General features: G+C 63.0%; 1 protein-coding gene across 6 annotated transcripts in view; it reads right to left on the reverse strand.

The window, feature by feature from the left end:
- Nucleotides 1-3818: 3818 nt before the first annotated feature.
- Ttc28 (tetratricopeptide repeat domain 28) overlaps nucleotides 3819-26554 on the reverse strand; it is a 567342-nt gene continuing 544606 nt past the window's right edge. Inside the window, exons 15-23 of one of the 6 annotated variants that reach the window (XM_047560775.1) lie at nucleotides 20454-20633; nucleotides 19066-19786; nucleotides 17057-17181; nucleotides 14958-15189; nucleotides 14411-14487; nucleotides 13183-13206; nucleotides 12422-12551; nucleotides 9839-9946; nucleotides 3819-8744 (exon numbers count right to left, since the gene is read on the reverse strand). In XM_047560775.1, coding sequence (XP_047416731.1) covers nucleotides 7150-8744; nucleotides 9839-9946; nucleotides 12422-12551; nucleotides 13183-13206; nucleotides 14411-14487; nucleotides 14958-15189; nucleotides 17057-17181; nucleotides 19066-19786; nucleotides 20454-20633 — 3192 coding nt within the window. In that variant the 3' untranslated portion in view covers nucleotides 3819-7149. Of the gene's footprint in view, nucleotides 8745-9838; nucleotides 9947-12421; nucleotides 12552-13149; nucleotides 13207-14410; nucleotides 14488-14957; nucleotides 15190-17056; nucleotides 17182-19065; nucleotides 19787-20453; nucleotides 20688-26554 lie in introns of all 6 variants that reach the window. The other 5 variants (XM_047560773.1, XM_047560772.1, XM_047560771.1 and 2 more) reach the window with 5 other exon arrangements.

Below are 26554 nucleotides of genomic sequence, written 5' to 3' on the forward strand. Positions count from 1 at the left end.
TGAGGTTAGACGCCCCACCACCCCGTGACTGTCATCAAGGGAGAGCTCCGCAGGCCTCGCGTCCACATCCGCACCAGCTGTGGGCGGAGGCCGGGGCCGGAGTCCAGGCTGCCCGAAGGCCTCTCCCTTTGCAGGAAGCTCCCGCACAGCCCTGGTCTGCAGCCCGCTGTCGGCAGCGACAGGGAACAGGAACTGCATTTCTAAGCCGAGGGGACCACACTGTCGTGCCGTGACCCTCTGGCTCCTGCTTCCTGAGCCTCCATCTGCAGGCGGTGGAGCCCAGGTGGAGTTCCGCTCCGGCAGTAGTGACAGGGATGGCTGGGATTCCCCAGGCGGGGACCTGCGCCCAGGCTTGTTCCGAGGGTAGGCGGGTGGGTTCTGCCCCTCGGCGAGCGCTCAGGGTGGTGCTTTCCACGGTCTGTCGCCGGCACGGGCACCGTCAGGGCCTCGGTAGGTGGAGGCTTTGGAGCTGTGCAGGAGCGCGGCGGTCTGCCTCCCGGAGTGCGGCTGCGCAGAAGCCACACTCCGCCCGCGGTCCCAGTTTGAGAAATACAGGGGTTTAAGGGCCAGTATTTTATTAGGAATTTTATGTCCCAAACCATAAAAGAAATTTTCTTTTCATAGACTCACTGCTGGCTTTAGAGTTAAAATGACATTGTGAAATGATTTGAATATCATTTTTTGTTTTTAGATTTTCCTTTTTTTTTTTTTTTTTTTTTCGGTGCCAGGGATTGAACTCAGGGGCACTTAACCCCTGAGCCACATCCCCAGCCCTGTTTTGTCTTTTATTTAGAGACAGGGTCTCACTGAGCTGCTCGGCGCCTTGTTTTTGGCTGAGGCTGGCTTTGAACTCGCCATCCTCCTGCCTCAGCCTCCCGAGTGGCTGGGTTGACAGGCGTGCGCCACCACGACCCGCTGTTTTTATATTTTCTAAACAATTTGAAAGGAGAGATTATCCGGCCCCTGGAAATCTGGTCAAATACTCTAAAGCCACTGAACCTGTCGTCTTGGAGAGTCGGCTGAAAACAAGGGAAAAGCGCAAAGGGGAGGGAGTCCTGATCGCCTTTCTCGTTTCTTTTTTCTGCTGAACCATTTCAGCATTTCTACATTTTCTTCAAAACTTCTGATATTTTTTCTGAAAGTCACATAATATTCTTTATTATTCGCTTGTCCTTACATTCACTGGGATGGAGCTGGGGCCACGGGCGGGTGGCTGCGGAGGCTGCTGCGGGTGAGGGCGGTGCTCTGACCTGGCCAGGGGTGTCCGGGTCAGGTGCGGAGGGCTGTGCCCAGCCTGTTCTGTTGCGAGGCAGGGGCACCTTCAGAGGTGGGCCTGGGGGCTTCGGTGTCAGGAGCTGCCTGGGGGTCGTGGAACCGGGCCCTGCTCACCTTGGCCCTGTGGGCCTGGCTCCTCTCCCGCTCCCTGCGGGTCCTGCCCGGCCCAGGAACGGAGGCCCCACCCTGGAGCCCGAGGCCACCCCTTCTCCCAGGAGTCACTGTCCCAGGTGGTGTGAAGGTCATCCCTGTGAGCCTCTGCAGACTCTGGCCTCACTGCCTCCCGCAGCAGCCTCCGGGTGGAGGCCGGGTCTGGATTCCTAGCAGCTGCGTGCGCTTCCCTCCTCACCGCCCCACACCGCAGCCTCCCCCAGGTCGCCCTTACCTGTGGCGGTGGCCAGCCCTGCCCTTGCGGCCCCCTTGTCTGGTTTCCTCTCCCTTCAGCCTCTGGCGTGGGTCACCTGGCTGGGCCTTCTGGATGTCCTGCTGGCCATAGGCCTGGCAGTCCTGTGTTTCCAGTCCTGCCCTTGAATGTCACCCGTGTCACCTCCAGGCCCCCATGGCTCTTCGGCAGCTCCCTGTGTCCCCGATGGTAAATCAGTGTTTTTCAGCTGTCATGCAGTCGCCTCTGAATCCGTGGGCCTCACGCTCATGGATCTGAACGCCCGTCAATCAAAAAACACGTGGGAGACACTTGTGTCTGTCCTGAGCGGGTGGCTGCTGGGTCCTCGCGGAGGCCAGGGCCGGCGATCCCGCAGCCTCACCCTGCAGTCGGTTCCGGGAGGAAGGGAGGGGACTCGAGGATGAGGGAAGAGGTGTGTTTAGGGCCAACGCGCGACAGCCCCCGGAGGGCCGGGCACTGCGGAGTGTGGAGCCAGCCCCGTGAATACGAAGGGACAACCCTGATTTGTTTCCTGAATGTAGCACATAAACAGGAATTTGAATGAATGTGTTTTGCTTTATTGAGTAAAAGTGCGGCTGCTGTGGTCCAGCGTCAGTGTAGGCCCGTGTGGGAGGAGTAAGAAACGCCAATGTCATAAATGAGAGTAGAGCCCAGAAACTCCCGGGGTCACTCTGGAGGGCCCCGAGTCCCACATCCACCGCCTGGCCCGTGATGAGCTCTTGCTCGCTGCTGTCAGTCAGTTTAAAACGCCCGATTAACGAGGGACACCTTCCCCTTGGCGGCATCTAGCTGGCTTGGATTGCATCCTACCGTGTGGCAGTAATGACACTGATTCTTTGATATGTGCCGAGGCTGAGGACGTGGCCTGTTGGTGGTCATCTTAATAAGCTAGTAACCCGGGTGAGGACGTGGTTCCTGTACCGCCGTGTCCTAGGCCTGCCTGCCAGGGCTTGCAGCCCACCACGCGCTGGGCAATTGTTGTCTGGTCAGTGACGAGAGTCGTGAGTTACGAATCTCCCTTTGCGACAGCGTGTCTTCCCAAAGGTCTCTGTTTTCCTGTTCCCTTGTCAGCTGCGCATGGATCAGCCATTCCGGACCCTGATGCATTAGAGGGTTTTCTTCCAAAAAGTATATCATTTTTAAAGAGTGTATGGCATATTGTCTTTACTAATATTTTTATTTTTGTTTATTTTTATATTTATCGTCTTTTAATTAGTTTTTGTTGCTTTCCTGTTCACGGCATTTTTAAAATTAATATGTTTAACTAGATAGACATAGAACTCTCTGCTTGCATTTTTGTGTGATCATGCATATTTAACTTATTCTAAAAATAATCTACACTTCCTTCTATTCTCCATTCTTCATCTCCAGTTGTCATGGTTTAGCTATAAATGTCCCTCAAAGGCTCATGCATGAGACAATGCAAGAATGGGAGCGGCGAAATGGTTAGATTATGAGGACTTTGCGTCACCACTGGATCAACCCGCTGAGGTGGACTGACGAGTGGAAACCGCAGGCAGGTAGGCTGCGGCTGAGGAAGCAGGCCCTGGGCTGGGTCTTTGGGGTCTGTATCTTTCCCTGGTGAGCAGAGCTCTCTGCCTCCTGGTGGCCTCGCCCGGAGCTGCTTCCCTCGCCCTGCCCTTCTGCCCTAATGTCCGCTTCACCTCAGGCCCAGGGCTGTGGGATTGATTGACCGTGAACTTGAATGCCCAAGACCAGGAGCCCGAATAGACCTTTCCTCCTCCGAGTTGTTCTTGGCAGGCACTTGGTCACAGCGAGGCAAGGCTGACTAAAACTCCCCGGTTTACATGTTATTGTCTGCTACTTTCTATTGTTACCCGAATACAACCCTCTTTGTATGGTGGGTGCTTGGTTCACACTTACCTGTTCCTTTGTTCACTAGCCTATGTTTTTTCTTAGATGTTTCCATACAGGATTGTTTTCCTGTCTTTTTTTGGTCGCTTGCTGAGATCCGGGATCAGGTAGTGACGACGTCTGTGTCTACTTACTCTGCCGTCCCCTGCCCTCGGCTGTGACTGCAGGAAGGGTAGGTGAGCGGGAGAGGCACATGGACACGGCCATCGGCGTGTTGTGAAGAAGCCACACAGGGTGGGACGAAGGAGATTCAGAGACCGCACTTAAAACCGAGGGAACGCATGCTTTAATAGACACCGAAATCACAAAGGAGAAGGCCAAGTGCCTTAGCAGTCTCCATAAAAATATCAAGTTCTTCTTACATGGCAAATTTCATAATATAAAAAGTTTAATGCTATCTGGAAACTGTGTCATTTACAAAAAAAGTCCACGGAGGCCAAAGATGGCTAACACTGCATGTAAGGAGATGTAAGAGCGGGAATGCCAAGAGGGGGGCGCCGTGGCCCCATGCACGAGGGTCTCGGTGGACAGACCCTCCTGAGCTCGCGCAGTTTTTGCCGTTGCCTGCTTGCGAAAGCAACGCAGATTATTGCATGGGATTCCTGCAACCTGAACCGAGACTAGCGAAGGGACAGTTCTCCTAGGGGCCTGGGGTGTGTGGCTGGGAGGCAGGAACGGGGACTTGCTTGGCACTCACCCAAGGGTCCTTGGGGCAGAGGAGGGCAGCCCCTGGCCTGGGAGCAGGGGACTGCTGGCCTCTAGACCCGGGTGGACTTGAGGACCGGCTGCCTTGGTGCTCACCTGGGCGGGTGGAAGGGCAGGTTTAGTGCGCATTCCCCTTGACGCTTTGCCCCGGTTAAGAGTCGCCAGAGCAGCTGAGTTCCCTGGTGGGAGCTGAGAGGGCGTCCACCTTTCTCTGTGGTCCTTCTGGGGTCTCTACGAGAGGGGGTCTTACTGCTGCGGTCAGTGTTTGATCTGAGGGCTGGAGTCGGGTGGGCGTTCGGTTTCCTGAGCTAAAGCACCTGCAGCGCCTCCCAGATGGACAGTAGGTGCTTTTGCAAATCTCACACACCCGAGTCCCCCCACAGCTGTCCCCCGCAGTCCTGCTTCCTGACCCTCTTCCTGGGTTGTGGAAACAAACGATCCAACCGTTTTATTCCTGTCGCCTAGACCAGGACTTGCAGACTTTCTCTTAAAACACCAGTATTAGACTATCTGAGGCTTCGAGGCCCAGAATATCGTGTAGGTACTTATGTAACGATTTAAGGGGCGAAGCCACTCAGCGCCTGTCCCCAACCCCCAGGAATCGGACTTGCCGGGTTCAGTCTGCAGGTCACGACTGCCACTCCTGCGCCTGCGGAGAAGCCTGAGTGTCACATCGTTCCCGCAGGTTTAAGCACATACTTCTTTCAGAGTAGCCTGAACTAGGCCCCCTGGTGGTGTGATCTGCGCACGCGCTTCCCGCTAGACTGGACTTCGGGAGGCGGCGCCTGCTGGGGAGACCCGGCCTCTACTCTATCCACCTTGTTTTCCTGCCACTAAAACTTACGTCTAGGCCAGGCAGAATCGTCCCGGGTACCAATCGCGCTCTTGTAGGGAACCTGAAACCACAGCGTGCTTAGGGCTGGAAGAGGGTGGGTCCCGAGTCCTCCCAGCTGGGTGGCCACAGGAAGTGGTCTGAGAGGAGGCGTCCTCCAGGGCTGGGAGGGACAGTGGGCACGGAACCCGGGACTCTGCTCCAGGGCTCAGGGCGCTTGGCCAGGAGACTGCGGAGGCTCGCTGAGGAGGGCGCGCGTCAGAGGTGTGAGGGGTTGTCTGAGGTGTGTCCTTGGTCACCGAGGCCCTGACAGGCACAGCGCTGTCACTTGCTGTCATCTGCACTGGTGCTTCTCTTACCATGGTCCCTGCCAACGTGACATCTTGAGAGGGCTCTCGGCTTCATGAAGGATTTCTACCCGGGGCGGGAGTCAGGGCCAGGCCAGGGCAGCCTGGTCTGCTGGGAAGTGCAAGGTCCGACACGATGTGCTCTTGAGAGCCACCCAGTGGGGAAACGTCCTTGTCCCCTCAGAGAAGAACACTGAGGAGCAGGGAAGGGGCCAGCCGTGCTGGTACAGCGAGACCCTACCCTGGCTACCGCTGCAGCGGGGTCCTGCTGTCCTGCCCCTCCTGCAGGCCCTGCGTCCCCTCCGTGTGCTGCCGCTGCTGCTGTCCCTGGCTGGTGGCTGCACACCTTTACATGGCGGACCCTCACAGCAAGGGAGGGAGGGTTTTGACTTTAAATAAGTATCTTTTTGATACTTCCGAATCCTCCAGCTGATTTAGTGCTAGATGATTCTACCGCTTCATTTCTACATGAAAATAAATTAGAGGCCACGCCGGGGCGGCCATTCCCTTGATGCGCCCAGCCAGTGGAGGCCTAAGTGTCCCGGGGGCTGTGCGGGGAGGTGCGCCTGTGGTCCCTGATAAATGGCGACTTCCTGTTTGTTCAAGCAACGGTTCAGACCTGGGCCCTGCGCTCATGGACACCAGGCTTCAGGAGCAGGCCAGGCAGCTCACAGGGACAGGGGCCCGGGTGTGGGAAGAGGGGTGTGGGGCTGGAGTGGGGAGGACAAGGAGCGGCTCTCAAAGGCAGCGAGCTGGAAGGAGGGGCTGGTTCCGTTTGGCTAGCCAGGGTTTGGTTTTGTTAGGTATTTTTTTCCTTTTTTCTTTTTTTCTAAATAAGGAAACTGAATACTTTCAACCCTTTTCCCCAAAACTTGATCATTGCTTATGGATGACTATTCAAAATTTGGCATTTTAAAAAACTTTTTGAGTTTTTAAAAATAATAGCTATAAATGCAAAGTACTATTGATAACAAAACCAAGTTGTTTATCCATGTACAAAAAAGGTCAGTAATGTTTTAAAAGCACAAAGTTGCATTTTTTAAAATCACAATTGCATAGTTCTAAAATGCCTGGATAAGAGTTACATAAATGTTTTAAGAAAATTCAAGTTTGGCTGACAGAGGGGCGGAGGGCGCCGAGCTCAGGTGGAAGCGCTGTTCAGACAGGGATTATTGCGTGTTGCCGGGACGGCGCTGCGGCGCCAGACCAGGCTGCAGCAGCGGGAGACACGGGCATTCTTAAGACCATGATTCTGTTTTTGGCGACTATGACACTTTCATGGAGAAATCGACTTAGATTTTATAAATCCCACCCCACCAGCACCTGAAAGCCTTACAAAAGCTGTCTGTATTTCTGTGTATAAAAGGTACTGCATATAGGCCTCTTGGCAAAATATGTGCTCCCCCCCAAGAATCATGACCATTTTTGTACAAAATCCTGTCAAAGAATCACATCAAAGATGAGTAGCAGGGAGTTCACAGGTAAACATTTGGTGACGTGTGTAGACACTGCATGAGCCGGGTGCTGACCCACAGCGGCGGCACGAGGGCGTGGCCGTGCCCCACGAGGGCGTGGCCGTGCCCCACCCAGAGCCCACCCCTCCGGAGGCGCTGCTGGCGGCTGGCGTGCGGGGTGGCTGCATTCAGGTGCGGGAAGGGCCCGCGACCGAGACCCGACTGCTGCTTCGCTCAGTCAGTGGACGGAAAGACGCTCTAGCACTTGGAAGACGGAAAAAACCTTCCCGGGGACAGGAACTTGTAGCCGTTTGCTGAAGGAAGTCTCAGGGGGCGTGTGGGTGCTGCCATGGGGGGGCCCGTGGGCGGCGCGCCCAGCGCTGTGGTCTCGGGGCGCCAGTGGCCGTTGGGGGGCGCTCTGTGGGACGCCTCGTCGCGAGGCTGGAGGGACAGCTCCTTCAGTTCCAGCTTGTCCGCCCCGTCCTCCTTCTTGTTGTGCCGAGGCGACAGGTTTAGTAGGCTGAGAACGTCTCTTTTGGAGGTCATGGTCCCGGGCGCCCCCCGGAATATCTTCCTGGGCCCCGCGGGGTGCTGGGGCGCGCTCTGCCAGAACATCTTCAGGTTGTGCACGGCCTGCACCTTCTCGTCGATGGCCGCCAGCTTCAGCTTGTCCAGGTCGGGGGCGTCGGCGGGGCTGGAGCGCGCGGAGCCGGCCGAGGAGTAGGAGAGCGCGGGGGAGGGCGCGCTGCCCGCGGGGGACTGCTGGCCTGAGCTCGGGGACATGTTCCGTGGCGACCTGGAAATGTGGGCGCTGTAGGGGGAGCTGGGGTACTTGAGTTTGAAGAGCGGCTGGTCCGACAGGGAGGCCTGGGAGTCGCAGGGGGACGGGCGGCCGCTGTGCTGGCTCGGGGAGGTGGGGCTGCTGTACCCGGAGCTCACCTTGGGCAGCGACGAGCTCCTGGCCGGGGGCTTTGGTTTGCTGGTGACGGGCGACGGCTGGCTCTTCTGGTGGGAGAGGACCGGCCTGCTGAAGGCGCTGGTTTCTGACGCTCTGAAGACCGGGGCGCTGGGTGGCCCTGGCGCACTGTCTTCCCGGGGGTTCCCCGGGCCCCCCTGGCCGCCGCTCCTCTGGAGGCGTTCCACCGCCATGAGGTGACTCTGCGTCTCTTCCAGAATCTTCTGGGCCAGCTCCTGGGGATCCAGCTTGGGGCTGCCGTCCTCCTGGGACTTCACGGTGCTGTCCGTTTCGGTGCTGGACTGGTCCGACTCGCCGGTGTCCGAGCTCGCCAGCTTCCCGACCTTCTGGAAGGGCGAGTTGGGGCTGGGGATCAGCGTCATCTTCACGGGAGAATTGGGGGTGCTCACGCTGCCCTTGGAGCTGACCGAGACCTTGGGCCCCGCAGCGGCGCCCCCGCGGGGCTGCTTGGGGTCGGGGGAGAAGCGCGCGGCGCCCTCGGGGAAGGCGGCCAGGGGCTCGGTGCTGATGATGGAGAAGCCCTCGTACTCCTCCTCGTCCTTGGCGCCCGCCGCGCGCGCCTGGGGGGACAGCTGGCTGCGCGGCAGGGTGGCCCGCTGCGGGTAGGCGTTCTTGGGCCTGTCGTAGTCCTGCCGTCCCCGGGGGCCTCCGCCCTCGGAGCCGCACTCGGGCCTGGAGACGAAGCTCATGGAGGAGGCGATGGAGCTCAGGCTGTACACGGAGATGGCGTCCGAGGCCATGCTGTCCGCCCCCGTGGGGGAGAAGGGCGGGTGCTGGCCGCCCAAGGGCAGGGCGTTGGAGACCGACTGAGCCGAGGCCAGAGACTCCAGGGAGGACGAACTGTCGAGGCTGAGGCGCTTGGGGAGCTCGGTGGAATCTGAGCACAAGACAGGCGCCCGCGGGCAGTTAGAAGGCTGCAGGGCTTCCATTTTTTTCAAAATCACAAGCCACCTGGAAGCCAGCGGGGCGCATGTAGATACTACCCATGTGCAAGTGGGACTCACTGCACAAGGCTGGGAGGCGGAAGTGCGGTTGGAAGGAGAGTCTTGGGACAGAATTCCCCTAGGGAAGCCACCCGCACCTCTGAGGCTCCCGCCAGTGACTGTCTCCACACCTCTCCTCATGGCCAGCAGAGGGACCCACGCCTGCCTCCTGCTCTGGCCTGGGACTGACAGTCAGTGTGTCCCCGCACTCAGCCCGACACCAGCCGTTAGCTGCAGCCGGGTCCTGGTGGTCCCAGCAGACCCCAGGAGTCACCAGCCGTCTGCTCAGCTGCCTCTCCCCTGCGCTTGCAGAGGCCACCAGGAGGCCCACACTACCCAGCCCAACGTCCACCCTAGTCCTGGGGTGGGGCACGCCCTGCTCCCACCGGCTTCCTCCTCATCTGTGACCTTTGAACCCTGGGGAGCCCCAGACCGGTCCTCCTCCCCTCTACCCTGCAGCACCCGGTGCCTCCCTGCACCATGGCACCTCCACCCCGCCTCTCCCTGCGCTCTGCCGTGTCACAGCTGCAGGGTCGCTTGGGCCCACGCTGCGGGCACCACTCCTCCTGCCGATTTCCTGACCAGCCAAACAGGGCAGCCCGGCCACTTCCTGCCCTGAGGGCTGTCCTTGGGCAGCTCGCCCACGTTGAAGCCAGCACTGGCTCTGCGCAGGCCCGGCGCACCCTCGGGCCTGGGTGCCTGCTCCTGCCGGGCCGTCGGCCCTCCTGGCTCCATGCAGGGACAGGCCTGTCCTGTCACCACGTCTGGGGCGCCCTCCCCCGCCTTTTCCCCCGCCTGCCACCTACACTTCAGTCCTCCGTCCCCGCAGGCTGCGGGGCCCCTTCGTGCCCAGGGCTGGGGGCACCTTCTGCCAGCAGCTCGCTGCTCTTGAACTGTCCCCAACACAAACACAAAACCAGACCCTTCACTTCCCTCCCCTCCCAGAACACGGCCAGGAGGAGCGGGCGGGCCTCGCCGAGGGCCTTACCGAAGAGGGACAGCAGCGACTGCAGGGCGAAGTGCACGGTGCGCCGGCTGGCCTGCTTCCCGGTCTTGAGGATGACTTCCTCCTGCCCAACCTCGCAGAGGTCGAACCCTGGAGAAACAGGCAGGAGACGCGGCCTCAGGGAGGCTCTCGGCCCACGGGCAGCCCTGCGGGCCCCCAGCTGCTGAGCGTGGGGCCACTGCCGGGCCCTCCACCAGCTCAGGGCTCTGGCCACCTCCTCTCTGAACCAGGTTTGTGGGCCCCGAGGCCAGGGCTCAATGAGGCTCATTAGCATTTTGGTCTTTTCTGCTCTTTCACAAAAAAACTGTGTCCTGGACGGTCGTCCAGGACGAGCGTGGGAGGCTGCCCTCAGCACGGGCGTTTAAAGCTGGTGGAGGTTTCTCCGGCGCAAGGGCAGCGCCACCCAGCACTGGGGTCTGCGGGCTCCGGCTTCCTGGCTGAGCGCCTGCAGGGAGTGCAGAGCCAGAGCCCAGGGCGCTGCCCCCGACTTGATCCTGCGGAGTCGCAGGGCAGCACGACGGCACGGGGCTGGCTGATGGGCTGCCAACACCGCAGTGGGACAAGCCAGAGCCGTCACCGTGGTGCACGTGCCCGAGGTCCCAGCTACTGGGGCAGCACTGGAGTCCACAGTGCAGGGCCATCCTGGGCAACGCAGCAGGGCCCTCCTCTCAGGCAGCCACCAGGGCCTCTCTCTCTGCGAAGGGGCCACACTCAGACACGGGGGCCACCATGCAAGGCAAGGGCGCGAAGGCCCTGGGCGCTGCAGGTCGTGACCAGCCTCCCCTGGAAGGTCAGTGGGCTCCACCTAAAGCCCTCAGCAGGGTTTGTGCGAGCCCCGAGGGGACAGGGCACCTGGGATGCCACGCCCTGTCCCTGATCTGGCAGTGCTGAAGTGACAGGGCTCTCTGGTACCCAGCACAGCCTGTCAGCAGGCTGTGCGCTCAGGACTCAGCGCTTCGGTTTTCCTCCTCCGGGATCTTGACGGTGGTGACACCACCGTTCCCTTTGGAACGAGGTTTGCTGGAAGAGCCACTGGACATTCTAGTGACCGTGGGACATTGTCCTCCCTGAACTGGAGAACACAACAAAAATCGCCAAAAGCAGCAGGAAGTTCTGAGGGAATCCGGTCAGCACTTAAAAATGAGTGGCTGGTTACCGTTTCTGTTTCTGACATGAACCTCTATTTTTACCCAAGCAGTGTCCTCCCCCGCGACAGCCCCGCGCAGGACAGCAGGGTGCTGCTCTGTGCCCTGCTCAGCCATCAGGCCGCGGGGACCGCGTGTGAGCGGGGCACCCTGACTCTCCAGCATCTGCCCCAGTCTGAGCCCCAGAGTCCGCGTGGGGCTGTCCTCTGGCCTGTGTGTGGTGCAGCTGGGTCAGCGTCACAGGAAAGGAGTGGAGCAGAGGCGGCTGGGGGCGGGCGCCTGGCCCCCAAGGCTGCCAGCGCCTGCTTCACTGGAAAGGCGTGGCCACCGCCCCTGGCCGCCACACCTGCGCCTGCCCGCGCCTGCCGCAGAGGGGAGGAGAGCCGTCCAGCCTGCTGGCCTTTGCCACTCGTCTGCCGCTACGTCTGTCTCGAGGGGAACCCACCGGGCTCACCTTGCTCACTCCGGGGACTGTTTTACACCCGCAGGAGAAAGCAAGTAGCACGACTCACAAAGGTCGTGGGTCTCACCAAGGGGACCGGAGGCCCGGGTCCCTCCACCCTCGAAAGAAACCATGTATCTGAAAACACACGCGCCGACCCTGCGCCGAGGGGAGCTGCCCTTGCTGTCCCGCCAGCAGGTCGGAAAATAGGAAAGAGGCCCAGGTCCCCAGGCGCCAAGAAAGCCCCTCCCCGGGGCCTTGGCGTCCTCATAACTGGTCCCTGTGGCATGCGGTCAGCCTTGCCCTACTCCTGGCCTGTCGACTGCCCGCCCCCTGCTGCCCCTGGCCCCTGCTCCGCCTCCTGGCTGTTCCCTCGACCTGGATCTTTTTGTCAACTCCCTGCTCCCTCTGAGGCCTGCCCCAGCCCCCTGGCCCCTCCAGCCAGTCACTAGATGCTGAGGTGCCCTTCACCCTCAGGTGCTCGGGGACAGGCCTGATGGGGTCTGCCCGTCCCCTTCTGCTGGGGGGCAGCTCCAGGAGGGCAGGGTGGCCGCTCCTTTGCTGGGGTGGCATCCGGAGCTGGAACACTGCCAGCCAGTTGCCGGGCACTTGGGGGCAGGGGAGGCCTGGGGCCTCTTGGGGGCTTCGTCAGCAGATGTACCTGCTGTAAACGAGCTGCCCGTGAGTCCGGGACTGGCCAGCTGCGTTAGGGATGGGAGAGGAGCCACAGCGGCCTCCTGGGCTGCACAAAGGTCACCTAGGGCGTCCCAGCAGGCCTTGCTTCCTCCCAGCGCCCAGGAGCCCCTGCCTGGCACTGCTGGCTCCACCACTGGAACCCAGCGGATTCCAAGTATGGTGACGTGGACAGCGGAGAGGTGACATCCTAACGCTGGGAGTCCTGCGACAGCAGCAGCAGCTCCAGGCCACGCGTCTGAGAGAGCGCGGAAGCGCGACCCGAGTCTCCCCAGCGGGACCCACCGAGCGCGGCCAGGAACTCGTGGCATCCGGGGAGCCGCCACAGCTGGACGCTGATGGACACCTGGATGGGGACTGATGCGAAGTCCTGCTCCTTCTCGCCGGCCTGGAGCTGCACCAGCACCTGGTGGAGCTGAGGAAGGGAGGCAACGTGAGCGCCCGCCGCCGGCCTCCCGCCCTCGGCCCGAGTTGTCCTGCCATCACTGCGACCCTCTGGCCTGGCGTGTGCAGCGTTAGGCGTTTAGGTGCTTCCTGCCTGGCGCCTGCTGTCCTCTGGGGAGCTGGGGGGCAGTGGGCCGAGGCTGCAGGGCACAGAGGTCAAGGGCCTCCAGGGACCTGGCTCTGCTCCAACCCCTGGAGAAGGGGGCGGGTGAGGGACTGGTGACCTCCACTAACGCCATCTGCAGGATACTGAGGTTGGTGGGAAGGAGGATCTTGGCGCCCTGCACTCAGGGAAGAGCCCGTGGCCCACTCGGTGTCCCCGGTGTCCCCGGCCCAGGCTCTGGTCTGTCTGTGATCTCTACTTCCTGTGGGTTCACAGTGTCAAACTTGGTTCTACCCCCGCTGCTCTGGTGGAACTAAAAGGTCACCTCAAGGGCAGAGAAGGGCGGAGCAGGAAAGGGGGAGCCAGAGCAGAGGAGGGGAGCTGGAGGGCCCCAGCGGGGTCCCCAGAGCCAGGCAGGTGCAGCAGCTGGAGCCGGGGCAGGCGGGGTGGGCGGGCGGAAGCTCACCTGAGGACAGCTGCTACTTAAAGTCGTACTCACCATTCCCACCATATTTTTAACAGCCTTCGGCCAGCAGATTACAAGAAAAAGTAAGAAAGAGAGAGAGAGAGAGAGAGAGAGAGAGAGAGTTTAGAGTCAAGCACAGGCTGTTCGCACCCCGAGCGCGCACTGGAGGCCCCAGCTGGGGAGGAGCGAGAGCAGGGAGGCAAGCACGCCCAGGCCAGGGGCTGGGCAGGGCATGAGGACCCCGAGGTTCTAGAGAGTTCCATAGGGACTCAGGAGGCCTCCCTGCATGCTGACTGGCCTGTGTGAACCCCGCCTGCCTCCGTGTGGGTCTTTCTGTGGCGTGCAGGCCGCTAGGCCTCTGGAGCCCTGGTGTTCTGGACGCGCCTTCCTGGTGCTGTCCACAGCAGAGGGGACAACTTCCTGCAGAGTGCACAGGGGCTGAAGGGAGGGCCTGGGGGGCTTCCTGTTCACATCCTGGCTGGGAGCAGCCCCGGGGGAGGAGGCTCTGGCCCCACTGAGCACCTGCCAGCTCGCCCCGGACAGGGCAGCTCTGTGTCCACGTAGAAGCGTTTCTGCTGAAAGCGACACCAGCTGGCAGGCTCTCCAGGACGGTGTCCACTGTTCTTTCAAATGACTGCACTTCAGAAGGACCAGGAAAAACTACTCTGCGCAATTCAAAGGCTGCTACCCCATCCAGAAGCCCAGCGTGCTGCCACCCTGGGCTAACTCCAGCCATGGCTGGCCAGCCGAGAGTCGGTGGGCACAGACAAGCTCAAGGCCAAGGCGGGAAGGACCCACGTGATGCTAAGAGTGGGCACCCTGCACACCCCGAGTCGGATCCTCCGCATCCGCAAGCTGACCCTAACGGAAGCTGCTGAGCACAGCGGACTCGCTCCCTGCGCTGCCTCGGTGGCCATCGTTTCAGACACCAGACGTACTTTAGTTGGAGCCCCGGGGCTGTCCTGAGGCCTGGTGCGAGGCCTGCTGGCTTGGGGAGGGTGGCTGTGCCACTTGTCAATCAACCGAGAAAGCTGGGCTGGGCTGAGGGTGCAGGAGGAGCTGCCCTAGCCTACAGGTGACAGGCTCGAGAGTCATCTGGAGGCGCTCTGTGCTGTGACGCCTGGCAGGGCCAACCTGTGCCTTTCCCTTCTGATCATTCAGACAGAAAGGAGCAGGGAGCCTGCGTGACTCGCAGGTCCTGCCTGGGGTGGTCGCGCTCTGGCTCAGCCCGGGCCGGGGCAGCCCCCTGGGGTCCACTCACCCGGCTGATGAGCTGCTCGCCCGTCTCCGAGGCGGTGATGAGTTTGCAGAGGGCCTGGAGGGCGGGGTTGGGCAGACCTGCGCCAAGACGAGGGGCGGGAGTCATCCCGGGGCTCTGCACCCGCCACCCTGCCACCACCCAGGCCAGAGAGCCCCCAGCGCCCAGCATCGGTGGCATTTTGAGCTTGGACCTAACAGACGTGTCCGCGAGTGACTTGGAGAGGGTGGTCTCCAGGGTGCCAGTCCCAGCAGCCTGCCTCCCCGCTGCCCGCAGCTCTGTCGGCACCACGGCTGTCAGTGGCAGCGTCGGCTGGAACCAAGGCCTGCGCAGGGCCACCGCATGTCCCCCGGAAGGGGCAGAGCTGGACAGGCCTGCTGAGCATGGATGCCGCCTCCTACAGACGGAGCCACGTCTGGCGCTGCGGCTGGCCTCCTGCCACGCTCAGGACCACTGGCCCTCCCGCCGTGAGTCCCAGCACCCTGGGGAACGCGGGCACCAGGTCACCCCGCCTGTTTGCCGAGGCTGACGGCCCTGCGCCGGGGCTCACCCAGCAGGGACTGGAGGGTGCTGCTGCACTGCTGGAGCCGGTCGCCCGGGTCGGAGGTTGGGAAGAAGACCGCTGCCGGGAGGCCACTGGCCGGGGGGTCCAGCCGGAAGCCCACGGCGGTGAGGAGGGCCTGCCAGCCGGGGATGCCGCCCACTTTGTTTTCCACGCTCTGCTGCGAGGTGTACATGGCGTTGCGCTGCCCGTTCTGGATGCGCTGCAGGGACTTCTCCACCTGGGGGACGAGGGGCAGTCAGGCCCTGGCCAGCCCTGGCTGCGCTCGGTGTGGCTCTGAGGGAACGGGCCCCCAGGGGGAGCCAGCGCAGTGCTGACCTGCCGCCTGGGCGGCCCACGCGGCAGCCATTGTGCAAGGGGGTGGGAGGGAGGTCTGCGCGGCAGAGCAGCAGGACCTGCACCCCCGGAGGCTGCTGTCCCGTTCCTGGGCCCAACCAGCCCGTCCTGTCCCCGGCTCTCCTCCAGACGCCAGAGCAACTTGCCTGAAGTCAAGTCTCAGGCCAGGGCCGCCCAGACGATGCCACAGCCCCGTCCCTACAGTGAACCCTCCAAGATCCCCGCTGCCCACAGCCCACCCACCCCACCAGGCCGCGTCCACCGTGGGCCGGGGCTGGCATCGCCCTCCCTCCCCCAGCGCAACCTCTGCCCCCAGGGAGTGTCCCCGTCTCTGGGCCTCGCCAGCTCTGGCCCTCGGGATCCCCGGGCAGCTGCCTTCCTCATGCCCTCATGTCCCCCGAGGTCCCTGGCAGGCACTCTCCAGGGGACACCCCTGTCCACCCGAGGCATGAGTGCCTTCCCAGGCCCCCTGAGGTCAGCCGGGAGGAGGCGGGACGCCGGGGCTGGCAGTCGGACCCTCGGGAGACAGAGCCACGGGAGGAGAGGACCCTGAGCCGCGACCCCCAGGGCACGTGGCGGCTGAGGCCTGGCCCGAGGAGGCCTCTGGGCGTGGAGGGCAGTTCTGCCACCAGGAAGAGCAGACGGGGAGGGAGCAGGAAGAAGGGACCTGGGCTGAGCAGCTGAGAGCCTCTGCTCCCAGACACAGCTGGCGCCAGTGGAGGTGGTTGGCGACACATCCGCCTGCAGCAGGTGCCCCGGGGTACCCGGGTCACAGCACCTGGTCACACCCCCTCCCTGCCAGGCCTCCGAACACCCTCGGGCAGACCCCGAGGTGAGAGATGGAGACGGCCCACGGCACCGAGAGCGCAGGCCGGGCCCTCGGGCGCAGGACTCCTGCCCAGGCCCTCCCTGGGGACAGGCGTCTGCAAGGACCTCGCGCCTGGAATGCAGGCCCTGCAGGACGCCACCGGGTCCTCCCTCTCAAGCCCAGATGGGGTCACGGAGCGCACGGTGACCACGGGGCCACTGTTTGCTTGGGGTGCAGGAAGCGTGGACACGGCGTAGCTGTGCGCCCAGGCCACTCAGGCTCCAGGCTGGGCCAGGGCCAGCCTTGCTGGCAGGGCACTCTAGGGGCGAGCATGCTGGGTGACGAAAGGACGGGGCACGGCATGGCGCTCTAGGGGCGAGCACGCCGGGTGACGGAAGGACGGGGCACGGCATGGCGCTCTAGGGGTGAGCATGCTGGGTGGCGGAAGGACGGGGCACGGCAGGGTGCTCTAGGGGTGAGCACGCCGGGTGACGGAAGGACGGGGCACGGCTCAGGTCGCTGTTTCTTGACTTAGGACCTTTCAGGTGGGTAACTGGTGGGGACTTCCCTGCACACTCTCTGGGGCCCTGCAGATACTGGGGCACCAGAGGCTCCATCGGCTCCTTCCAAGTGAGTGTGGGAGAAACCACTGGCATCTGATTGTGTCTGTGAGCTACTGTGGCCCTACTGTGTGCCAGGGGCTCAGTTCCCCAATCTTGGAGAAGCTTCCTCACCACCTTCTAAATGGGGAAACTGAGAGCCAAAGTGACCTGCCCGAAGCCACAGGGTGTAGTAGGCTCTAGGTCATTGTCCTCCACTGCCCGACTCCCAGGGTCTTGGCAAGCACTGCTGTGGCCACCTGGGGGACCCACATGTGGTGACTCCTGCCCACCACCCAGACTTGCACCTCGGCCTCCCCGGCGGCCGTGTCCGCGCCCCTTACCAGGTGCAGCAGCACACGCAGGGCGTCGCGGGCGCGCTCCGGGTGCTGCAGGATCTCCGTGAGGGCCTGGCCGATGAGCGAGGAGGGGCTGTTCAGCTTGACGTCACTCCCGATGAGCGTGAACCCTGTGGGGGACACGGCACCTCAGCAGGCGCTGGAGACCTGGCCAGCCGCTCCCCGGGCTCCGGCCTCCGGGTCAGCCTGGCGGTGGCCGCCCAGCAGGACCTCCAGCTCGTGGCAGGGACGGCAGCGCCCTGTCCCCTTCCTTTCAGGAACGAATGCCGTCCAGCCATCGGGGGAAGTGGGCACAGCTGGTGTGCCCTGCGTGGAGCCGGGCAGGCACCTCGGAGGAAGGACTGGCCTTACGCTCCCCGAGCTTCTGCGTCTCTGTCCCTGGGCACGCGGGAGGGCTCGCGGGGGGGCACCCTCCCGTGTACGGTGAGCCAACAGCCTGGCCAGGAGGCCCCGGTGCACTGACCAAGGGGCACACGCAGCCACAGCCCCTGCCCCTGAGCCCGGCTGCTCAGCACCCCGTCTGTGAGCAGGTCGCAGAGGACCAGTGTCCTGAGCCACCGAGCAGCTCCAGGACTGGCCTGCCCCAGGCCTCACGGGGAAAGCGTTTTCCAAGAGAAGGAGCATCTTTAAAGTTAGCGAGGCAGCGCCACTAAACATCATCTCCCTTAAAATAAAGTCGCGACGTCTACCAATAAAGCTAACGAGAGTCCCTCTTCGGAGACGTCACATGCCCGGGCACATAGGGAATAACAGGAGCAGGCAGCCCTTTCCAGAATGGCCGAGCCAAGGGGCCAGGCTCCCACCAAGCCTGCAGGACATTCTGTGGGACTCCGCAGGGCCCAGATCCCCTTCCGCCGGCCAGGAGCGCAGATGAAACAGGACCTGGGACCCACTGAGCCACCTGCTTCCTGCATCCCTGGGGGCAGCCGCTCAGCAACGTGCCACTCTGTGGTGGTGGGAGAGGGGCTGAGAGCAGGCCTGGGCCTCTGGACCAGCCTCCGTCACAGAAGACACCAGCAATTTGGGGTTTTTCTGTCCGGTTTTGTTTGGGTTTTGAAAACTGCTGCAGAGCTGCTGTTTGTGAGGTGGACGTGCTTCCACTTCTGCTCACGCAGCCGGTCCTCCTGACACCAGCGCCGGCCACAGGCAGCACAGTCCACGTCCCAGGTGGGGCGGGACACCAGGAGTGGCTACCACAGCCGATACCATTTGCTGGCTGGCTGGCCCACCTTTGGGAGGTGCCGCTTGCATTCTTGTTAAGAGGAAGAGTGGGGGGATTTAAATGTGCACACAGGTGCCCCGTTTTGGCTATTAAAGCAATAAAATGTAAATACGTGAAAGCAGGACTCCTGCGGCGCCCGCCCTGGCCTTGCACTCGGCTCCAGGAGGTGCAGGACGGAGAAGCTGGCTGAGCGCGGTGGGGATGCCCGGGTGCTCCGCACTCTGGCCCTGGCCTGCTGAGGCTGGGGACTGCCCTGGCTCATGGACGCAGGCTACCGGGGGAGCAAGGGCAGCTCTGCACACCAGCCGGCCACCTGCCCTCCTGGGGCCGTGTCACAGGTCACGCCCTCCCTCCCCAAGCCCTTCGAGTCTCTGGGCGGCCCCCTCAGTGCAAAGCGAGCGTCTCTGAGCACGGGCAGGGCTACCCAGGCGGACGCCCCTCCGGACACGGGCAGGGCAGGACCCCAGCACCCCATCCACGCACTGTGGACAGGAGGACAGCGAGCTTCAGAGCCTGTCTCAGGTCACAGCGGGCGTGGGACCAGACGGCCAGACCAAGGGTCCTTCCCATGGCTGGTTTCAAGTGAGGGTGCCGCAGAGCGTGACCCCAGGAGAGGTTCCGCGAGCACGCTCTGGTGGCAGACGTCTGCTCCCCAGTCTCAGAGACGCCACAGAGGAAGACACTCACTGGACCAGGACGAGGGCCCCCGCCACCCGCCCTCCCCAGCCCACGGGCACCGTGAAGCGGGTGCCCGAGGCCCCGCCGCACCCACCTGCCCAGTTGGAGGGGTGCGCGAAGGCCTTGCTGCTCTGCACGGCCTTCATGGCCTCGCCCAGCGCCGCGCTGGCCTTGAGCCCGTTGAGCAGCGAGGAGTAGAAGGCGTGCGTGAACATCTTGGAAGCCGCCACGGGCACTGGCCACAGCGCCACCAGCACACACTGCGCGCCGGCCGCCAGGAAGGCCCGCGTCAGTGCCACCACCCCGTCGGCCGTGACCCTACTGTTGGCCTCCTGCGAGGAGCCCAGCACCACCAGCTTCACGGGCAGCCGCAGGTCCAGCAGGTCGGCGGCCGTGAGCAGCAGCTCCCGCAGGGGCGGGCAGTCCGAGAGGCTCTCCCCGTCGCTCGCGTCGTCCTGCACCCGCAGGGACTCGGGGATCGTGTAGGGGTGGCCGAAGGAGCTCTTGCTGCCAGCAGGGTTGCCGTCCGCGCTGGGCGTGAGGACCAGGGCCGACAGTTTCCACGAGATGTGGGTGGCAAAGTGGACGCACTCGGCCTGGGTCAGCGCACTCATGACCCTCTCCTTGGTGGCCACGCTGCCCACCAGGGGCTGGCAGCCCAGCAGCTCCGACACCATGTAGGCCTCCTCCTCGGCCGACGGCATGGGCCCCCACAGCCACCTGTCCATCACTGCTGACGGGAGCTTGGGGTTGCCGACGACAGCCGCCATGGACGCCGAGCTGGGGTACGCGGGCGGGGTCTTCCTCAGGTGAGACTAGGAGGGAGGGGACACAGCAGACAGGTCAGAGTGAGCAGGGGCATCTCGGGAGCACCCGGGTCCCCGTGACCTCCTTCACCCTGATCTGCCAACATCTGGACCCGGGCGAGTCCCTGTTCTGACCATTCCTGAGGTCAGCTGGGTGGTGGGAGGGACATTCCTGTCTGCCAGGCGCAGGGGTGGCCAGCCTGCTGCCCTAGGGGCGAGGGCACCCTCTGCTGAGTGCAGGGGCTTTGAGAAGCGACCGTGCTCAAACTGCCAGTCACTCTAGGGACACAAGGCCAGATGGTCCTTGAGGAGCTCGGTGTGCGGAGGTGCTTCTCCCTCCACCTTCCGAATAAAACATGCTGAGCGGTAAACACGGCTGGGCCCTCAGTGCTGCCCCCACCACGGTACCTCCTGGTGCCTTTGAGGGGACATGGCAGTGTCTTGTTATCTCAGTGAACCCTGCCTCCGTGTGGGGCGCCTCCGTAGCGGGGACCACGGCGCGCGCACTGTGGCCCTCGACTCTGCAGGCCTTGGGGCATCTGTGTGGCAGACGCTGACCCCATGTGAAGCACGCTGGTGACCCAACAGTCAACAGGCCCAGAGGCCCCGGGGCCTGGTCCCCAAGCCCAGCCCCTTCCAGCCCGAGGCCCAGGCCGGCCGGCAGAGCCGCGGTTACCTTGGTGTGCGGGCCGAGCGAGCGGATGGCGGGCACGGCGATGAGGGCGAAGCGCTCGTGCAGGTACTCGTTGGAGGAGCTGCCCTTGAGCAGGGCGAAGGGGATGAGGTAGAGCTCGCCCTCCAGGACCAGGACCAGCTGCCGGTGCCGGCCCACGGGGCCGCTGGAGTGCATCAGGCCCTGCAGGGAAGCACCGCGGGCTGACCGCCGGGCAGGGGCCAAGGCCACGGCCGCCTGGCAGCCAGCCCAAGGGTGAGAGCGACCGCGGGTTCCAGGGCTGTGAGACCCTGGGTGGGCGGGGGTGCCCAGTGGCCACTCGCTCTGGGACTGCCCGGGTGGCCACCTTGCAGGTTAGAGGACAGCCTTCTTGAGGTCCACAGGTGACCGGGCAGTGGGGGCTAGGGCACCAGTCATGAGCGGGGCTGGCCCACGAACACCAGGGAGGCTCCGCAGACGCAGATGTTTCTGCTGAGGCGGGAACGAGGGCCGAGGGTGCTGTCCAGAAAGGGATCTGAGGGCCAGCCCTGTCACCCCAAGAGCCATAGGAAGGGCTCCTCTCAAAACGGGCAGCCAGCACTGAGGGGGACGCTTTCCACTGTGGTGAACAAGAGGCTCCAAGTTCAGCTCCGGGGACGAGGACAGGAGGGGCTCCCGGACCTAGTGACTTTTAGGGTCCCTGTGCACCTCCTCTGTGGGCTGGGGCCTGGGCTCTGGAGGTACTCTGTCCTCGGGGACTTTGGAGATCTGGACGGCACTGGTATGACACTGTCCCTCCTGAGGGGCCCACTGCCACCCAGACAGATGGCCACTCGCCCTTCTCCATAGACACATTGCTTCCCAAGGGCCAATGGCAGGGACTGAGGCCCGAGCCTGGGGAGGAGAGGCTCTGACGGGAGGGTGGCGGGAGCTGGGCCTCGCGCAGAGGCCCCGCGGGTGAGGCTCCGTGGGAGGGAGTCGCCCTCCCCTCCCGTCTGCCGGGCCCCCTCCTCTCCTTGCGCCCCAAGGAAGCTCGCGTGCTCGCGTGACCCGTCTGCCACGCTTCCCCGGGCTCCTGCGGAGGGTGGCAGAGGCACTCGGCTAAGCCAAAGTGACACATGCCTGGCGGGGCACTGGAGCCCTACAAACCCCCGTGACGTCTTTCTTTTAATTCTGGCTGCACTGAAAGAAAGCAGACCCTAAGGCCATCAGGCAGTTGCTGCTTATTTGCTCTGTGCGCCGTTATCTCCCAGGTCCCGTGGGACCCAGCAAGGGAGCTGGGCTGCCGCGGAGGAGCTCAGGGTCTGCACGGGGCAGCAGCGGGCACCTGGCCCCACCCCGTCCCCAGGGCCATGCCCAGTGCTCCTGCAGGAGGCGGTGGCCCTGGCCCTCTGAAGCTGTGCTGCCATGCCGGGGGCCGTGCAGCTGACAGGACAGCCGGGCCTCAGTGGCAGAGCTGACAGTGCCCCCACCTCAGTTCTGGGGTCAGCAGTTGTGACAATGACAAACCCATGCCACCCAGCCTGAGGCACGGGCATCATGGGGCCCAGGCCACCTGCCATGTGCAGAACTGGCCCGCCCTGTTCCGCGGTCATGGGGTATGGTGACAGGGTGCAGCCCCGGGCCTGCAGGTCCTCCTGGGCTCCTGCTGCTCAGGCCAAGCCCCGTCAGCCTCTGTCTGGTGTCACCCTGCAGGCCGCTGACATCCCTGGGACTCACCACTGTTGGGGACAAGCTCCCGGTCACGACCCCACCTGTCCATGTGAACCAAAGGCAAATGAGGGAGCTGGGTAGGGGACAAGGCGTAACTGGGGCCAGAAGCTGCTTAGGGAAAACGCTCGCTGGCAGCTGTGCGTCCTCAGGTCGCTCCTGGGGACTCTGCCAATCACAGAGCCTTATCTGCCACAAGCCCTGAGGCGGCTCCACAGGTCCCCAGGGCGGCTGTGGTGCCCCTGACGCCCCTTGAGGGGCAGCCCTCCCCTGCCGCGGCTCCGCTTTGCCCTGGGCCCTGGGCGGCCTGCCCTGAGCCTACTGCACTCTGTCGGGAAGCCAGGAGGCATCACAGAGGGAGACCGTGAGGTGGCGGCCACCTCAGCCTTGGAATGGGGTGCGGGCACAGGCGCCTGAGCGCCAGGAGACCTGGCCTGAGCAGATGAGGCATCAGCAGGATGGACAGGGACAAGGATGTGGGGCCAGACAGCCGAGCGCCCTGCAGGTCAGGCAGACGGAGGCCGAGGCCAGCCACGTGTCCCTGAGCTCAGGAAGCCCTGGAGAAGTGCTGGGAGCAGTCTGTGTCACCGCCGAGGGCCGCCCCTGATCCAGACCAGGGCACAGTGTGCTGAGGGGTGGGGACAGGGAGGTGAAAGGCGACCCTAGGAACGAGAGGGGAAGAGCCTGCAGACGGGAGGCTTCCCTGAGCCTCACGCACCCACTGCAGCCAGGAGCCCGGGCACCTGAGCCCACCGGGAACGCACAGCCTGCCCTGAATGAAGGGCCAGCTGTGACCTGAGCTGGACCTGGAAGGGAAGAGCAGCGGCTCTCCTCCACACCCTACGCCGTCCGGTGCGTGACCAGGAGAGGGTTCCAGAACCCCCGTCCTGCACGGCCCTGCCAGCCCAGCCTGGGTTTGACGGTGGAACGGCTGGGCGTCAGCCCTCCCCAGCAGCTCGCAGAGTCCATAAGGCCCGTCAAGACGGTGTCCTGACCCGCCCGGTGCCTTGTTCTTTGGAGGCTGGCCTGTCTGCTCCCACGGAGCTGCCTTGTGCTCGCCCGGAGGCTGCGACCTTGACTCTCAGAATGCGAGTCAGTGGACGCTGCTGGGAACTCACTGTGCGCCTGGCCTGGGGACAGAGCGAGAAGAGGCACATGCCCCGGGGATGCCACCATGCACAGCTCGGCCCACTGAGCCAGGCAGTGACAGGACAGCCCTGGGGCAGGAGCTGCTCCTTTGCTGGTGGGTGGTGGGCACCCTGGAGGTGGCTCTGCGGCTCAAGTTCCAGTCCCATCCGATCTGCGCTGGGACAGCCTCCTCAGGTCAAGGGCACTGGGTGCTGAGTTTGCCAGGAGGTGCCCTGAGGGGAGCAGGCGGGTGAAGGCATCTGGCAGAGCCCACCAGCCACGGGCCAGGCGCCTGCCCTTTGCCCTGTGCAGTCCTGGCCTGCGACGGGCTAGGGCCACGCCACGCCACGCACGCTGCGCAGGCCTTCTGCCCTTCAGGCGCCCTCCCGGGCTCCACCTGCAGCTGCTGGCCAGGTAGGTGGCTCTGGACTGGCTCCAGCCTGGCCCAGCGGTGAGCGTCTCCGAGTCCTGGGGGCCGGGCCCACCTTCTCCGAGCTTGTCCTTTCTGGGGTCTGCTCCCCCAGGCTGAGAACCACATGGCACTTCCTCGTATCTGATGGTCCCTCTTGCCGACCCTCGCCTGGCTGGCCCGCTGTGCTGCCTGTCTCCTGACCGCCTGAGCAAGATGGAGAGCCACGCCAGCTGACCAGGGAGCCAAGCGCACTTGGGGGAGGAGGGTTCAGAGAGGCCCCTGCCGTGCATCTGGGCTGTGCTCGGCGTTGGGAGGGGCTGCTGGTACCAGTCCCAAGGAGGCCAGTGAGGCGAAGGGAGCTCCGGCCTGGGCCTGGCCTCAGCACCGCCAAGTGTGGCCTGTCACTGTCCGTGGTGCTCAGAGTTGGGGGGCACAGCCCCGTTCACGGCCTCCCCCTCCCATCTCTTATCAGTGCTGTGCTTGTACAAACGATGGGATTTGCTGCTACACATTTGTACATGCACACGATATAACAATGTAAGTTGGCCAGTGTCACTCCTCAGCACGTCCCCCCTCCCACCCCTTGGTCCCTGAGCCACCTTCCCAGCCCTATTTGTATTTTATTTGGAGTCAGGGTCTCACTGAGCTGCTTAGCGACTTGCTGTTGCTGAGCTGACTTTGAACCTGTGCTCTCCTGCCTCACCTCCTGGCCCCTGGGATGACAAGCACGTGCCACCACACCCGGCCTCCACTGATTTTTAAGAGATCCCTCGCCTTTCTTTCCCTTTTTCCTCTCTAGCTTGTGTACATAAGACCTTGACCTGTAAGTTTGACTTGTTTCACTTAACAAGTTGGTCTAGAGTCCATCTTGAACTAGAGTTCCATCCATTTTCCTGCAAATGACATACTCTCACTTTTCTTTGTGGCTGAGTAAAACTCCACGTGTGTACCACCTCGTCTTTATCCAGCCGTCCACTGGTGGACGTCGGCTGCTTCCACAGTTTGGCTGTGGTGAACTGTGCCACCAGAAACACGGGAATGCATGTGTCACTAGAGTAGGACTTTAGTCCTCAGGGTGAATACTGAGGAGTGATGGCCTCAGTCGCCCCTGCAGTATGCCTTTCCCTTGCCCTCTGGCATTTACAGTCAAGTGGCTAAAACACATAAATGGCCTCTGCGGAGCACCCAGCTCCAAACTTTAACCCAGGGACCAGGACAGAGCTGTCCCCTTAGGTTTACGTCACTATCACCTCCATCCACCCTATTTCCTGAGTTGGCACCTAAAGTCCTGAAGCCTGAGCCTAGTCCTGGGCTTCTCGGTCACCAAGGGGCGGGGAAGGAAAGCCCTGGTCCTGGCCGTGGGCCTGGTTGGGTTGGATGACGAGGACTCCCACGCCTTCCCAGGGGCCCCCAGGCAAAGGGCTGCTGGGAATCTGGACACAGCTGCGTGGCCTCAGAGCTTTCCCGGGCTCTAGTTTGTGACCCAGTGAACTGACCAAACGGCGCGCCAACTGGAAGTAACCCTGGGACTGCACCGGGCACCTGGGGCTCAGCGGGTCCAGCCGCACTCGGTGGCCAGCCCTGCCAAGGGGCGGGGCTAGAGAGACATGGCCAATGGCCAGCGGGAGCCCAAGTGGCTGCCTGACCCCACCATCTGACCACAACCCAATCAGCATGAGGGAGCAGGTGATCCGGGGAGCCCTGGTGACGGGGACCAGAAAAGGTGCCTCCCTGAGGAGCAGGAGGGCCGGGCCTGCCCAGGTCACAAGGCAGAGCTGCCGGGGCTTATGTTGGGCCAAGGCCTGGGGGGCCGGCTCGCAGGGCACCGCCCTGCCCTGGGCGCTCCCTCGGGGCTCCAGTGAGGAGCAGCTTGCGGATAATCGCCTCCATCTTTCCTCCTCCTAATCGGTCTGGAGATGCTGTGGTGCTCGGGTGACGTCTGTCCTCATTGGAATGCTCCCGCAGATGTCTCAATCAGAAATCAACTAGACAGCAGCAGGGCTGCCGGTCTGCAGGGCCGCGTCCTCCACCGCAGACTCGAATCTGGGTCTGACTGTTTCTAGGGGCGACGCTTCCCTGGTCACCTCCAAGCTCCCAGGCTGCTAGGAGTGGTCAGGCTCGCTCCCGCTGCGGGTGTCCGGGCCGCTCTTTATGGCACGACTTGGTTTTGCAGGACACCAAGGACCCCTTCCCTGGAGTAATTATGGCGAGGACCAGGCCAGGCCAGGCCGTTCTCCCTCATGGCGGAGGGCTTGTGTCCATAGGTGGGAGGCCCAGGCGATGTCCCCAGGTCCCAGTGTGCAGGAAGGCGGTCCCCACCCAAGTGGCCTGCCCTGCAGCCGGCCGCCCCCTGGCCCGCGACGGCGTGAGCAGCAGCACGGCTCGCGGGCGGGAGGCTGTCTCTTGCTCCCTGGCTACAACTTGGGTTTTCAAGACGTGACAAATGGGAAAGAACTTAACCCTCGGACATGAGGAGGAGGGTGGCTGAGACGCTAGAGTTGGAACAGGGCTGACCCCAGGAGCCTGAGGGGGCTAAAGAGGGCCTCTGAGTCAGACTCGGGAAGTCCTGACTCTGAACCTGGCCTTGACCATTTCAGCATCTGACCTTGGAGGAGGCGTCCGTGACCAGGGGGGTGACCCAGCGAGCGAGTGGCCCAGCCCCCAGGGCCTCGTCACATGCTGCTGGAAGGACCTGGAAAAGCTCCAGTCGCCCCTAATGACACTGCCAGCGTTTGGGTTGTGGGACAGGACTGCTCCCATCCGCCTTGCACGAGGCCCAGTGACCATCCTTCACTCTGATTAGCAAATAATGCTTCAGACACAAACACAACCCAGTCCCCCTACCACCAAATACTTGGAACTTGTCCCTGGGCAG

This window comes from Sciurus carolinensis, chromosome 8 (assembly GCF_902686445.1).
Source record: "Sciurus carolinensis chromosome 8, mSciCar1.2, whole genome shotgun sequence".
Lineage (NCBI taxonomy): Eukaryota > Metazoa > Chordata > Mammalia > Rodentia > Sciuridae > Sciurus > Sciurus carolinensis.